Here is a 13,562-nt window from a genome sequence, read left to right as displayed (position 1 = left end):
CGCTCGGAACAAGCCCCAGCCACTGGGGCTCCCGGTTCCCCGCACGGGAGGGTGCTCCCGGCTCCAGAGCAGCCTCGGGGCCTTTCTCCACGGCTTGCTCGCCTTCCTCCTCCTCCTGCCCCCCCAGCCTCGACGCCCTGCTCCGGCCTCGCAGGGTGGCGTCAACCATCCCCGTGGCTCCGCGTGCCGGTGGCCGCCCCGTCCCTGGCGTTTCCCCGCCCCGCGTCGGGCTTCTCCGGTGCTGGGCTGAAGCGGGGAGACGCGTTCGGCCTGGTTTCAGGTAAATCCGTCTTAAAAACAGCCCTGGGGGAACCTCCTCGCCGCGCAGATTTACCGGCGGCGCGTTGCAGGCGCTCGGTTCCCAGGCGCTAAATCACCGCGGCTCCGCCGGCCCTCGCCCGGGCATCTCCGGCCCCCGAGTGGCTTCGCGTGGCCCGTCCGTCCCTAAAAACGGGCTTCTCCCAAAGGAGAGGCAGCACCAAAGCCATCTCATGCGGGGCTGGGGGTTAACGGCGGGCTGCTTGTAATGAAAAAGGGGGAAAAAAAACCCAAACAAACTTGTGGTTCGTGCTTCGCGGAGCTGCTTCCAGGTTTTCACCCAAGCCGGGTTTCTCCGTGCTACCCTACTAACCTGATATTCCCCTCAATGGCTCTTTACTCCAGAGAGCACAATTCTATAAATTACCCTCTGAGTGCATCTGGGCAGTGTACGGCCGTGGCTGCAGCGTGGCGTTTCGAGGCAAAAATCTCAAGGCTACTTAACCAGCTGCAACCTATTGGGAGCTGTCTCAATACGAATATTGATCTCGGGGTTTAGCTCTGCTTTACCCGCTCTTCCCAAGATGCGAAACCGCCAGGCCAGCGCAGGATGGGCTTTTGGGGAAGTTGGGTTTCACCTCCCTGGCCTGGTGATGGGGAAAATGCGGATTTGGGACTGAATTTGGGGGAGGACAGAGGGTGGTTGGCACTTTGGGGCTCCCACAGATCAGCGCCGAAGGGCTCGTCCCAGTGCAGCGTTCCAGACTTGGCGCTGAAGGTCGAGGGGCGATGACTTCTTAAGAGCGGCGCGTGGTGGAGGAGGACCCAAACTCGCTGATTATTTCTGCTCGTTATGTCCCTAATTGCCTGCGACGGGCCATATGTTCTCCGCGGGGAGAGCGCTGCAGGTGGGGCGGGCGCGGGGGGCCGCGCGCGGCGCTGGGTGCTCCTGAAACCGCTCCTTCCGCTTTGTGAGCCGAAACACCGGGCGGTCTGAGGACGCTGCGGGTTTTGGTGCTGCCGCCTGCCTCGCCGTTCCCATCCCTGGCTAATTAAAGGATGGTGAGCTGCCGAGCGTGGCTCCGGCGCCGGCGTCCCCGCCTCGCTCCGGACCTTCCCGCAGCGGCTTCGTGCTCCGCGGTGCTTCGTCTGCCGCCGTCTTCTCCAGCTCCCGGCAGGTTTTCCCCACCCGTTTTCCTCCTCTCCTCCCTCTGGCCGCCGACAGGCTGAACCTCTGGCGTGGCCCAGCTCGCGTGCCCGGGATGGCTCCGGTGCTTCCTCGCGGGGAAAGCAGCGCCGGTCCCTTCCTAGCAGGCTGCTTGGAGCAGAAGTTGAAACCGAACTGTCTCACGGTAAAGAAATATTTGTTGGCAAGACCCGAACTTCGTTTCGACAGGGCTCTGCTGGTTAAACAATTGTTCGAGCCATAAACCAGAAGCCCTTAATTATGGCTAATTATTTTCTGCGGTGGATCTATATAGGAGCTCGGCAGCACGAGGTCTCCTCTGAAACGAAGCGGTTGCGTGCTCAGCCTTCATCCAGCCCCAGCGGCCCCAGCAGGGCACGGGAGCGCTGCCGCTGGCCGGGTGGGAGCCTCCTGCGCTGCGCGCCCTGCTCCCCCTGCCCGTGTCCTGCCGCGGCTTCGCCACCCCGTTTGGCTTCGCCGTCCCGTCCATCTTTCTGGCTCCTACGGACCTTCCATCTCCTCTGCCAGCAGAATCGTTCGCCCAAAGGGGAGAGAGTCAGACGGGTTTTCCTCTGCCGGGCGTGATACCAAGGGGTGCCGGGTGCCCGGGATGCTGGGGGACGGTCTCTCGCCTCCAAAATCCGGTTGCCACAGGCAGCGCACGGGGTCTTAGCTGCTCAGCTCGTTTCTTTGGAGCCCACGAGCAGTGTTTGAGCCAGTTGCTAGGAATTTCTGTAAAAGCCGGGGCCCCGGGCGGCGTTAACGCACCCGCCAGGCGAGAGCGAGGCCGGAGCGGTTCGGGCCGTGGACTTTAAACCCTGCGGCTTTTCGGTTCTGTTTAAAAACCAGCTAGGTAAATATTTGTGAAGCGGTTACGCCGGGGGGGGACGCCGGCGTGCTGGGGTCCCGGTGGGGACCCGTGCCACGCCGCGCCGTGCCGGGACGCCCCCCGGGACGCCGGGACACGGCCCGGGAGGCGGCAGCGGGCGCGGGGAAGGGACCCGAGGCGCTCCTGCCATCCCCGCGGCGCCGGCGCAGCCCGGCGGCTACGGCACAGCTGTCGGCGCTGCTGCTGCCTGCGCACGCGGCCCCGGCCTCTTCCTTGTGGCACAGATGGTTTTAACGCTTTCCTCTTCCTTCTTTTCCTGATTTTTTTTTTTTTCTCCTCCTCTATAATTAACTCTTGTTTGCAAGTGGGAAGACACTTTTTTCTTTCTGGCAGAGCCATCAAAATCTCCTCGGCGATGCGATTTTTGTTAAGCCGCCGCGTAGCTATCCCCCAACCACATTCTGTTGTTTTTCCCGACCACGCGAGGCAGGCTGCGCCCCCCCATCCCTCCCTCCCTCCCTCCCTCCCTCCCCCTCCTCTTTTTTTTTCTCTCTGCTTTCGCCCGGAGGTGAAATCTGCAGCAATCGCAGGCGCAGGAGGCCGGGCTCCGAGAGCAGAGCCGCTGAATCCGGCCACAGCGGCGGCGAGGGCGATACAAAAGCCGGAGCCTGGGGGAAGATGGAGGGGCCCTTCCCTGCCACGGGAGCCTTTAGAAACCTCCTCCCGCTTTGTGCGGCGTGGCGGGGGGCTGCTCGCACAAAAGCCCCTCGTCCCTGATGTCACTTCCTCGCCGCGGCCGGCAGAAGTTTTCCCAGGACGGCGCCGCGGGACGCTGGGCTCTAGGGGCCGGCCGGGGGCTCGAGACCCAAACGCGGTGCCCGCGGTGGTCCAGCACCGCTGGTGCCGTGGTGCCCACGCGTCCCAGCCCCTTCTTCACGGCTGTCAGGCAGAGGGTTAGGGCGAGAGGGAAAGCCCAAGCCTCCTCCAGCAGCTCCTGGCCACCAGAGCCCCCGTCCTTATCAAATCTCTGCCTGCTCGAGCCCACGCCGTGGCCGGGCTCACCCGCAGCGAATTTTCTTCCTGTGCTCCCAAGACTTTAAGTTCTCCTGCCTCGTGTCATAGTTTATTGGGGGCAGGGGGCTGCAGGCTGGTTTTGTGGGCTACCCCCAGAGCCTGCTTCGGAAAGCTCCCAGCGCATCACTGCGGGGTTGCCTTCACCGCCGCCCTTAGATGGGGAGAGTTTCTCGCAGAAGCGAAATAATTGCGTTTTGTGGGCTGTAAGGAAACCAGAGCTCGGAGTTTCAGCTCCCCAAACTGCCCCGTGAGCAAGCAGAAACGAAGGGAGTGATTAAAAATGGCACTTCTATCAGAATCCTGTCCTGGCAAGGGGGACAGCACCCCGTCCTGGGGCTCTGTGGTCGGTGTGCTGGGCTGAGAGCTCGGCTGGCGCGGGCGAAGTCCTGCAGCCCGGGAGATGGCTCTTTTCCCTCCCTGGGAAGGGGAAAACAAGCTGTCCTTGGCTAACGGCAGCTAGGAGAAAATGTGATCATCTGTCCTCGGTACCCGTGCGTGCTTTCGGCACGCAGCTGAGGTTGTCCCCACTTCCCCTTCGCGGAGCCGGACGCTGGATCCCCCAGTCCCGGGGCCGCGCACCTTCTGTCCTCCTGCAGAACGTGCCCCCGTAGTTCAACGTGCTCTGGAAAGGAGCCGCTGTGGGTTCACCCTCCTCCTCCTCCTGCCAAATCCCTTCCGAGCAGGGGCTGGGAGCCTGACCGGCCTCCAAGCTCGATCAGCCCCTGGCTCCGCCGGGTGTGAAGAAAGCCACCCGTTAGCGCACGCGGCGCTGAATTACACGGCGGCTTACGTCAGATTTACTCCTCCCGTCCCCCGCTCTAGCTGCTCTATTAATTTTCAAATGCCTCGAGCAATTACCGGCCCTGGGAAACTGTATTTTTTGGGGCAGCACCCACAAATAACTGCAATAAACAAACCCTGCCGGTAAAAAGGGGGGGAGAGAAAAAAAAAAAACAAACAAACAACAGAAAGGGGCAGCTACGCTCGCCTTGGTTTAAAGAGAGTTTTTGTGGGAGCTTCCCCGGGGGAACGCACACGGGCAGCCTGCTGAGGCCCTGTTGTAGGGCAGCATCTCGGGGTTGGGGGTGCTGGAGGAGCACGAAGGGTGCGTGCCCCCTGTCCGGACCCGAATGCTGCTTTTGGGGTCTTCCAAGGTGCTGCTGGCGGGTGCAGGGTGGCCCTGGGGACCCCGAGTCGCCGGGGTCCTCAGCTTCCCCAGCACCCGCAGGGACGCTCACGGCGTCTTGAAGGCTGGAAGCAGGGACTGGAGGCACACGGGGACGAGGGAGGATTTTCCCCAACCCCACCAGTTCGCTCTGAGAACGGCGGGCGTCCGATTCCTTCCCTTTCAGCTCCCCTTTGCGCCACGCTTCCCCTTCCTCACCGGGAGCATCCCTTCGGGGCCGAGCAGGAGCCTGCCTCCCCCCGCGGGTCCACGGAGCCCCCCGAGCGGCCGCCACGGGGTACGGCAGCCCCTGAAAGGGTCCCCACGTCCCCGTGCCGAGGTGGCGGCCGCCGAGCCCTCGGCTTTTTGTCTCGGGCATCTCGTCGGGGACGGGCAGATGGCGTTCACCTGCTCGGGACCGGCTCTCTCCCCCTCGCCTTTGGTGTTGGGGAATAATAACAGCCAGCTGCTAGCAGGAAAATAGGCTTAAGCAAATGTGATATTTTGGCATTCAAATGCCTGACGAGAACGGGAGGACGGCCACGGTATTTGCATTAATTCCCCCCCCCCCCCCCTTTCCCCGTGGCGGGAGATAATGCACCAAGTAGGGATGTTTTGCGGGGCCGTCCCGGTTTGAGACGGGGGTGACCCGGGGCACCGCAGCTCCCACCGATGGCAGGGGCTGGTCTGGGCTGAGGTGGGGCAGTTTTCAGCTGAACCACACCAAAAATGAGGTCTGGATAGGGGGCAGAGAGTTTTGGGTCAGGGTTGGGTGCCCTTCCTGACCCCAAACACGGGGCTGATCCCGCACATCACTTGGTGTTTGGCTTGGAGCACCGCAAGCAGCAGCCGGGATTACGGGATAAAATCCACCAGGAAATGTAAAGCAGCAAAAAAATAGATTTATTTATTTATTTATTTATTTATTTATTTCCCATACGCGCCCCCGAGGCACGCTGTGGTGCGCTGCCTGCCCTCCGTGACCAGCAACATCCCCCTTAGCTGCCGGTGAGCCCCTCGGCCCCGTTAAACCCCAGAGCACTGGGGTGGCATTCTCCTAACGCCGTGGATCCTTTTCTTTTTCTTTCTAAATTAGATTACCAATTTAAATCTAGCTCTTCTTGAAACCCCTTCCAGAATTCACTTGGCAATTTCGAACTCTAACAAGGCAGGAAAACCAGAAGCGGCGGTGGAGACAGGCACTGTGAAACAGAAGCCTAGCTGCCAAAGCCAACAGGCTCCCGATTCGAGGGGGAAAAAGGAAAAAAAAAAAAAAAAAAAAAAAAAAACACAATAAAAATTCAAGCTGCATCGCGTGCTTTCGGTTTGTTAATGTTTACATCGCGTCAGAGCCGCGTGGCACTTCCCCAACGAGGTCTGCTCCCCGTCTTGATGGGCTTGGAGCCGAAGCCTGTCGTCGAAGCAACCTGCCCCAAAGCCCCGCTCTTTCTCCCCAGACGCTGGCGTGGCTCGTGCCCGGGGTGGGAGCAGCTGGGGGGGGGGCTTCCCTTAAAATTTGTCCTTGATTTGTGCTCGGCAAAGGTGGGAGAAGTCGCTCTGGGGAGCGTTGAGGCTGGTTTTGGGGCACGGGCGAGCGTGTGGCTGTGGCCCCAAACCCCTCCAGTCGCTGCTGGCGGCACTTCTCCCCTTTCATTTCAAAAAATAAAAAGGCGGGGGGGGGGGGAACCAAATAAAAAAATGGATCCACGAGCTTTCTGCAAAGCTTGCGGAGGTGCCTCGGGACCAAATCCACGGGGAAGCACGAGGAGACGCGGAGCTGAGCACCCCGCGCCGACGGATGGGCGGCAGATTAACAGTGCGGAGCAATCGCATTATCTGATGAAAATTTGAGATAATTATTTGATATAACTTTTTTGGCAGGTGGGCCCTCAAATGGATGGTATCGATTGCTGGAAAAGAGCCTGGCGTGTCTGCCGCTGCAATTATTCGAGGGGAGTTTATCGTAATTAATACCTGCGTAGTCAGGGCGCCTTCCAGGCTGCTAATTGCGGGGCAGCCGCTGGGCAGCGGGGAGGCTTCCTGAACTTCTCCGCACGAGGGCTGGGTGCTGGGGACGGTGCTGGGGCAGGTGCTGGAGCTGGAGAAGCTTCAGCCTGACCGAGCTGGGGGCAGCGCAGCTTTGCCGCTACTTCGCGAGCCGAGCTGAACTTCCCCAAAGTTTCCCTCCGCAACTTTTCCGCACCCAGCCCGGCTGCCTTCAGCCCGTCTTGCACCTCGTGCTTTTATTATCCCCGCCCCTCCTTTTTATTTTCCCTCTTCTCCCCTTTAATTCGGTTGCCGTGAAATTTTGCAGCCCTGCCAAGTTATTTCCTTGGGATATATTTAGCTGAAGCCAGATCAGCAGAGAGCGATGCGTGTTTGCGTAAGGATGTTTGTAAATGTTAGCAGTAACACTGTCAGGATCGCGGAGCAGATGTCCGCGCGATGCTACCAGGATCCTTATTTACAAACTTGTAAATGACTGAAGGGGTTTCCTTCCCGGGGATAAGGGGGCCGCCTACTTAAGAGATTAAAATCCTATTGTTTTGTGGCCGAAGCCGCTCTGGTGGAGCTGCTGTCTCAGATTATCCTTTACAAGGGGGAAAAAAGGAAAAAAAAGAAAAAAACCTCCGTATTTGCTTGAAACACCATTGACCGAACGTTTTGCCTTTTTTTTTTTTTTTTCCCCTCCTTTCTAAAGCTCAGGCTTCAGATGTGAAGGTGCAGGCTGGCGATTTCTTTCTTTTTAAAGAAGGGGGTGGGGGGAAACAGCCCCCGGCTGGGGGACACGAGCGGCTGCTGTCTCACCAGCGCTCCCCCCGCTCTCAGGTGATGCATTTCAAGTCGTCGCAGAAAGCTCCCGGAGGGTAACTCAGCCAAACCTGCCTTCGCCGAGGCGCCTCTTGGCAGCACGTGCCGGGGGAGCGCCGCAGCCAGCCCCAGCCCGGCCCCTGCGCAGCCGGGAGCGTTCCCGGGGCGCCGGCGCTGGCTCGGGCTCGGAGGGCTTGAGCGATGCGGGAAGGGAAAGTCGAGAGTAAGCCGCGCAACTCCTGTTTTCGCTGTCGCTCCCAGCTTAGGGGTTTTTTCGCGTTCCTCCGAGGAGGCAGCAACCTGTTGGGGAGCTCTCGTCGCGAGGCACCAGCTCTGTGCAGGACCAAGAGAAACAGCATTGCCGCTTCGTCCGGAGAGCCTGCGCCCGGGGAGGCTGGCACCTCGCTCCCGGAGGTCTTCCTTTCTTTTCCCTTCCTTTCCTTTTCCCGTGGGGACGTGTTGGCGTGATGCGGGGAGGTTTCAGGCGCTTGGAAAGCAGCTCTGGGGGCACGGGAGGATGCCCACCTCCGGCAGCGTTTAGTTTCGCCTTGACGCAGCCCAGCTGCCACCGAGGCGAGGTGGGGACGCGCCGGGTGCCAGCCCCGTGACACCGTCAGCCTGCGGCCGCCCCCCGGCGCTAATCAGGTTACGGCGAGGTGTGGGAGTGTCCCGTTATTAAATTTAAAGCCTCGCCGCGGAAGATGAAGGCAGCTTTAATGAGATGAAAAGGCTTAACCGGAGTCCGATTTAATTCAGTAGTACCTGTTTATGCAGCCTGCTTAAGTCCTGGCCTGCACACCCATTTCTTTCTCAGGCTCCAAAGCCCGTGCTGCCGGCAAACAATAAATAACAGCGGACAGATAGGGACCAGCTCCGTCCTCACCATCTCTGCGTGCTCGTAGCAAGGAGGTGGGCTCGTGCCAGGCCTTACAAAGGGCGCACCAAGTAAAGCCGCTGCAAACTTGGGCTTCTCGTGTAACTTCTTGCATGCTGCACACCTTGGCGGTGCCAATCCTGCTGCAGGGTCCGTCCTGGAGCTTGTGCTGCTCCCTCTGCAAGGTGCAAGGTGCAGCTGGAGTCCTCCGCGCTGCTCTTCCTGCCCTCGCGGAGAGGAAAAGGGGGGCAGAAACCTCCCATGCCAGCAGCGCGAGCACTCGGCTGGCCGCAGCACCGCTCGGCAGGTCCGTGCTGTTACGCTCCCTGCTCTCCCCACCTCGTTCCTCAGCCCATCTGCTGGGTTGCTGCAGAGCAGCCGGTGCCCGTGGCGCTTCCCAGGAAGGAAATGTCCTCTCTTAAAGTCTCTTGGCGTCTCGCACCAGTGTTTTGAGGTTATTTTAAAAAAAAAAACACAAAAAGGTTTTGGTGAAAGCCAGCCCCTGAACGCTGGGGTTTGCTCCGCAGCTGCTTGCACGGCACCACCCCAAGCGTTGCATGGGAGGAAAAAGCTCACACTTAATGGCGGGGTGAGTGCTGCCGGGCAGAGCCGGGACCTCGGCATCGCGGGGAGCAGAGAGCAGCGGCGGTGGCGGTGCAGCCCGGCTGGCCGGGGCTGGCGGCGGGGCAGCTGTGGGGTGGAGAGGACGCGGGTTTGCGGCGAGCTGAGGCACGGAGCGGAGCAAACCTGCGTCAGGTCTCAGAAAGCGGCCCTGAACCCCTCCAGCCTCGGTGGTGACGCATGGGAAGATGCTGATCGCAGGTTGAATCAGCCGGGGGGGGGGGGGGGCGGGGGGGCAGGAAACCACCGCTGCCGGCGCCGGGAGGGGCTCGCGCAACGCCCGCTCCTGCCGAGCCCTCGAGCCCAGCAAAGACCTCGGCTCTCAGCTCAAGAAAACGCACAAATCCTCGATCCTCGTCCCGGTGGGACGTGTCCCTTTCGTCCCTCCCGTGGCACGGAGGAGCAGAGGCGAGTCGTCGTCCAGCCCAGGGCAGGAGGTCGCTGAATGTCCCCGCGCCGCCGGTGACACCGAGGTGCCGCGGGGCAGCCCGGGGCAGGGGAGCGAGGGCACGCGGCGTGGCCGTGCCGGCCTCTGCCCTTCCGCCCCTACAGGCAATTAGTAGGGTTGAATAACCCGGCTTCTTCTGACGGATTAGGTTAAGAAAATAAGGCTGTTTTAATAGCCCTTTTACGTCCCGGATAGATTTGAGCTGAAAAAACTAACCGAGATTTAAAGCCTTCTGCCCCCAGGCTCCGCACCGATTTCACCCGGCGCCTGCGATGTCGCCCCGCTTTCGGGAGAGCCGTTTCCTGCCTCCGCTTCCTACCTCGCCGGACAAGATGTGCTCGCGCTCCCCGGCCACAGCGCGTCCTCCTGGCCTCCCCTTGCGCCCGTAAACCTCCCGCGGGTGGGCAACCCCACGGAAAGGCACCCGGCGTGGTGGCCGTCACCTCCCCGCCACCACGACGTCCCCGGCGGGGCTGGCACGGCCGCGCTGCGGCGCGGAGCATCGCTGCCTCTTGGCAGCACATCCTCGTGCGTGCTGCAAGGTGGTGCTGAGCGCCGCGGCTCTCCCGGCCGCCGCGTCGCCCCGGCCAGCGGGGTTTCTGGCAGCGGGGCCAGGCGACACGTCTTGTCTTTTTTTCCGGCTTTTTTCCCCCCGTAACCCCATGTCAGTGGGCCTGCGTGAGCGGACTCCTCCAGATAATTTAAGCATCCACCTCCTGGCTGTGTTGTTTTGTCCAATTTCTATCGCCTTCTGACCTACATCACTCTTTATTTGCGAAGCTATACTCGCAGGCAGCAGTAATAAATCAATTAATGACTCTGATGAATCGCTTAATGGCTGACAAAATAACACTGCAGTCAACAGCTTGGATCTCTACAGCAGTACCAGAAGACGCTGGTTGACTCAGGGTAGGGAGACGAAACAGAGACTGTTAGTTCAATTAGTGCAATTAGTGCGCGATTTAAGGGCTTAGACGGCATCTGCCGGCGCACCGAGGCGCTGTGTTAACTGAGCGCCTGGCTTCGGAGGCGAAGCGCCGCGATCATCGTCAGCGCGCCGCTCGCCTCCACCAAAAAACAGGGAGGAAAACCCAACCTGCCCGGGGGATATCTCTGCCTGCGTGCCCCGGGAACTGCGTTTTGTTTCCAGCACGGACCGAATTTACCAGCTAATAGAACGCGAACGAGCAGGCGCGCCGCCTGCGCGGGGCCGTCGCCGAGCGGCCCCCCCCCCCCCCCAGCGCCGAGGTGAATTAGCTCATTGCCTCTCCGGTTGAATGCCGGCGGTAATAAACCCGGCCCCGGAGCAGGGACGGGCTTGGACAACCCCAGGCCACGCATCCACGCTTGGGTTTCGCTCGTCCGGGGTTTCCTGCAGGCGCCGGGCGTGCCGTCCCCGCGGGGTTGGCTGGGGGGAGCGGGGCTCGGCAGGTGACCGCGAAGAGTCCCCAGAAAGAGTTTCGTAGCTGAAGCAGTGAGAATAAGCCAGGCGGGGTGAAGCTGGGAGAGCCGAGACGTCCTGGTTTTCTGGAAATAGGATGTGGAAGGCCCTCCGGGGTTGGGGTGTGCACCCTTGGGCTTGGGGCACGCACCTTTGGGTTCGGAGGGTTTGTTCCCGGCGCTCCCGGCGCCCCTGCTCCTTCTGCCCCGGCACATCCCGCGGTGCCCGGGGCTCCGAAAGGTGCCTCGGCGTTCACCTGAGCGGCGGCGATGGGGAGGGGAAGAAAAAAGAAGTAAAATGTCACTTCGCAGCCTTGTAAATCATTCATCAAGGGCTGACCAATTTGGCTCCCATCCTACAATATGCTCAGGGCACTTGTGGGTTTTTAATTATTGAGCCCTGCCAAGCGCCACATGTGCGCGGCACGTTAAACCCGCGTTTACGCGGCGAACGCAGAGGTGAGGTTTGGGGGTGTTTATCGCGGAAAAAAGGGTTCTGTGGTTTTGTGGAAAAATGTGCATTTGCTTAAAGATTTTCTTTGGCTGCGTCGCCCTCCTCCCCCTACTCCCTGTTGCAGAGGGAGGAGGAGCGCGGCAGACTTCGGTTCAACACAAAGGCATTGAAAGCTCAGATTTGTTTTAGCAGGCCGAGGCACTTTTTGCACCAAAAAGGGGCTTTCTGGCGGCTCTGCTCCCTCCGTGTGCCGACCCCGCTGTCGCTCCGATCCCAAACCCGGGCCCCGCACCGGGCCGGCGGCGGCCCCCGGGTGGGCTCGCGGCCTCGCCGCGCGGGGGGATCCGTCTTGCCGCGGGAGATTCCCCGGCAAGGGATTATGGTGTGCTGGAAATCTCTTGAAACCATAAAATATCACCTTGGCAGCTTTATTGCGCCGCGCGCCGCCTTTGGAGAGCGGCGTTTTGCGTGATAGAGGGTTTAATAAAGGAAATTCCAAATGGGCTCGCTGCAGTCGGGGGCTTGCTCCTCTGTATTTTTGCATTAAGAACATTCATCTGCTTTGCAGAGAAGCTGCAATATGTTCATGGCCTCGGATTAAGATTTGGTTTTACTTTTATAGCTGACCCACTTGGGGGGATGGAAGGGGGGAGAACTGGGTTCACTCCCTCTCCTTTCTATTTTTGCTGCCGTCTGAAGTATAAAAAGAGCCTGGAATGGGTAGGCTGATTCTTCCTGCCAGGCCTTTTTTTTATTAACTGTAAAAGCGCTCAGATCTGGCCTTCTTCGCTGCTTTAGCGGGGAAGGCCGCTCGGGATGCCCCGTTTTCCCGGCCCCTCGTGGGGTGGTTATGTCACGGGAGGCTCTTTTTTGGGAGATTTGGCCCCTGCTGGCCTCTAGGATGCTTCCGGGGGTGGGCGAAGCAGCAGCTGGCGCAGCGCGGTCGTCTCCATCCCTCCTGGGTCACGGCGTGTGCCTGGAGCTGGCCCCGCTGCCGGTGGGACTCGGGGTTTGGCGAGGCCGTGGTGGCCGAGCTTTGGGTTCAAACCGAGCTCGGGATTTCCTCGGGGTGCTGCCGGGATGACGTTTTTTTATCCCTGTCCTCCTGGGTGCTTCCTCGGCGCCGTGGCGGCGTGCCCGCCAGGCCGGGAAGGTGCCCTTTGTTCCGCGGCCAGCCCCGGGGCCGGTCCCCCGGCCAGAAAACCTCCTTTGTGCATCGGCGTGCGTGGCGGAGAGGAAGTAAATATTAATCCAGTTGCTAAGCAGGGCTGTCTGGGTAACCCGCCGCCGTCCCCTTCCCTTTCTCGTGGCGAAGCCGCTCGTGCCCGCGCCGGGGCTCGCGGCAGGGAGGCGTGAGCCATGGTTCGGTGTGATTTTTGCGATAAAAACCCCTCGTGGTGGCGGTGGGGAAGCAGGGGAAGCGTCTTTTTTGGAGGACAGCAGCGAAGCAAGCGAGTGCGTGGGGGGAGGTGGGCTACGAGAAGCGTTTAAAAAGCCTTAAAATAGCGCCTGCCTGGAATGACGCGCTAGGTGAGGCTCCTGGGTGGATTAACGAGGCTGAATGGCTGGTTAAACAAACAAATGAGCCCCAGACCCATCCCTGCTTTTTGCACGGCCATCTTCTCCGGGGGTGAACTGCAACGCGAGCTCTGCCCGAGCCGTGGTCCCAGCAGCGCGCCGGCAAAGCTGGTGTGGGGTCGGGCGAGCACGGCGAGAAGGGGAGAGTGGGCGAGCTCCGCTCCCAAACCCGGCCACCGAAACGGCCCCGAGCATCCTCTGCTCCTTCCTCCGGCCGCGAGAGATGCTGTGGGGCCGTGCGAGGACCGCGCTGATCGACCCAGTGCGGCGCGGCCGGGGAGACGGCTTTTTTAAAATGTTCTCCTCCTGAACTCCGACTCGAAACCAACGTGTTTGTCCTGGTTTTGTTCCCCGCAGAGCGCAGCTGCCGCCCCGAGTCCCGTGCTTGGAAACATTCCCCCGAACGACGGCATGCCCGGGGGCCCCATCCCGCCAGGTTTCTTCCAGGTAGGCTGCCGCTCCTCCCGGCGCCCGCGTCGACGGGGCGCTCGGGTCTGCTCGCGCCTCGGTGCCCGCGCTCCGGTTTTGTCCCCGAGGGGACCCTAGCCAAGCAGTATGCCAACGTAGATGACCCGTTTGTGAATAACCAGTGATCTGCTCCCCTTCCACGTTCGCTTTCTGGTTTCCGTGGCCTTAACGCGATTCTGTTTCTTGCTTGAAGAGGTTACTGCGTATTTGCAATCGATGTTTTTCCAAAGCTGCTTGTTTTGTGTTTGGGTTGAGATTGTGTTTGTTCTTTGGTCCTAACAGACGTGCGTAATTGAAAACATTCTGGATTTTGATTCCTGAAACTTTTTCCCCCTCTGGTTAACCACTTGATTTTT

General features: G+C 60.4%; 1 protein-coding gene across 3 annotated transcripts in view; it reads left to right on the top strand.

The window, feature by feature from the left end:
* SSBP3 (single stranded DNA binding protein 3) overlaps window positions 1-13,562 on the top strand; it is a 52,184-nt gene that overhangs the window by 21,278 nt on the left and 17,344 nt on the right. For 2 of the 3 annotated variants that reach the window (XM_035537298.2, XM_035537299.2), the window contains exon 5: window positions 13,096-13,185. The exons of the other annotated variant lie outside the window; for it this stretch is intronic. In XM_035537298.2, coding sequence (XP_035393191.1) covers window positions 13,096-13,185 — 90 coding nt within the window. The remainder of the gene's footprint in view (window positions 1-13,095; window positions 13,186-13,562) is intronic. 3 annotated transcript variants of the gene reach the window in all.

This window comes from Cygnus atratus, chromosome 8 (assembly GCF_013377495.2).
Source record: "Cygnus atratus isolate AKBS03 ecotype Queensland, Australia chromosome 8, CAtr_DNAZoo_HiC_assembly, whole genome shotgun sequence".
NCBI classification, from domain to species: Eukaryota; Metazoa; Chordata; class Aves; order Anseriformes; family Anatidae; genus Cygnus; species Cygnus atratus.
The sequence above is the reverse complement of the archived record's forward strand: the minus strand, read 5'-3'. Positions and strand labels throughout refer to the sequence as shown.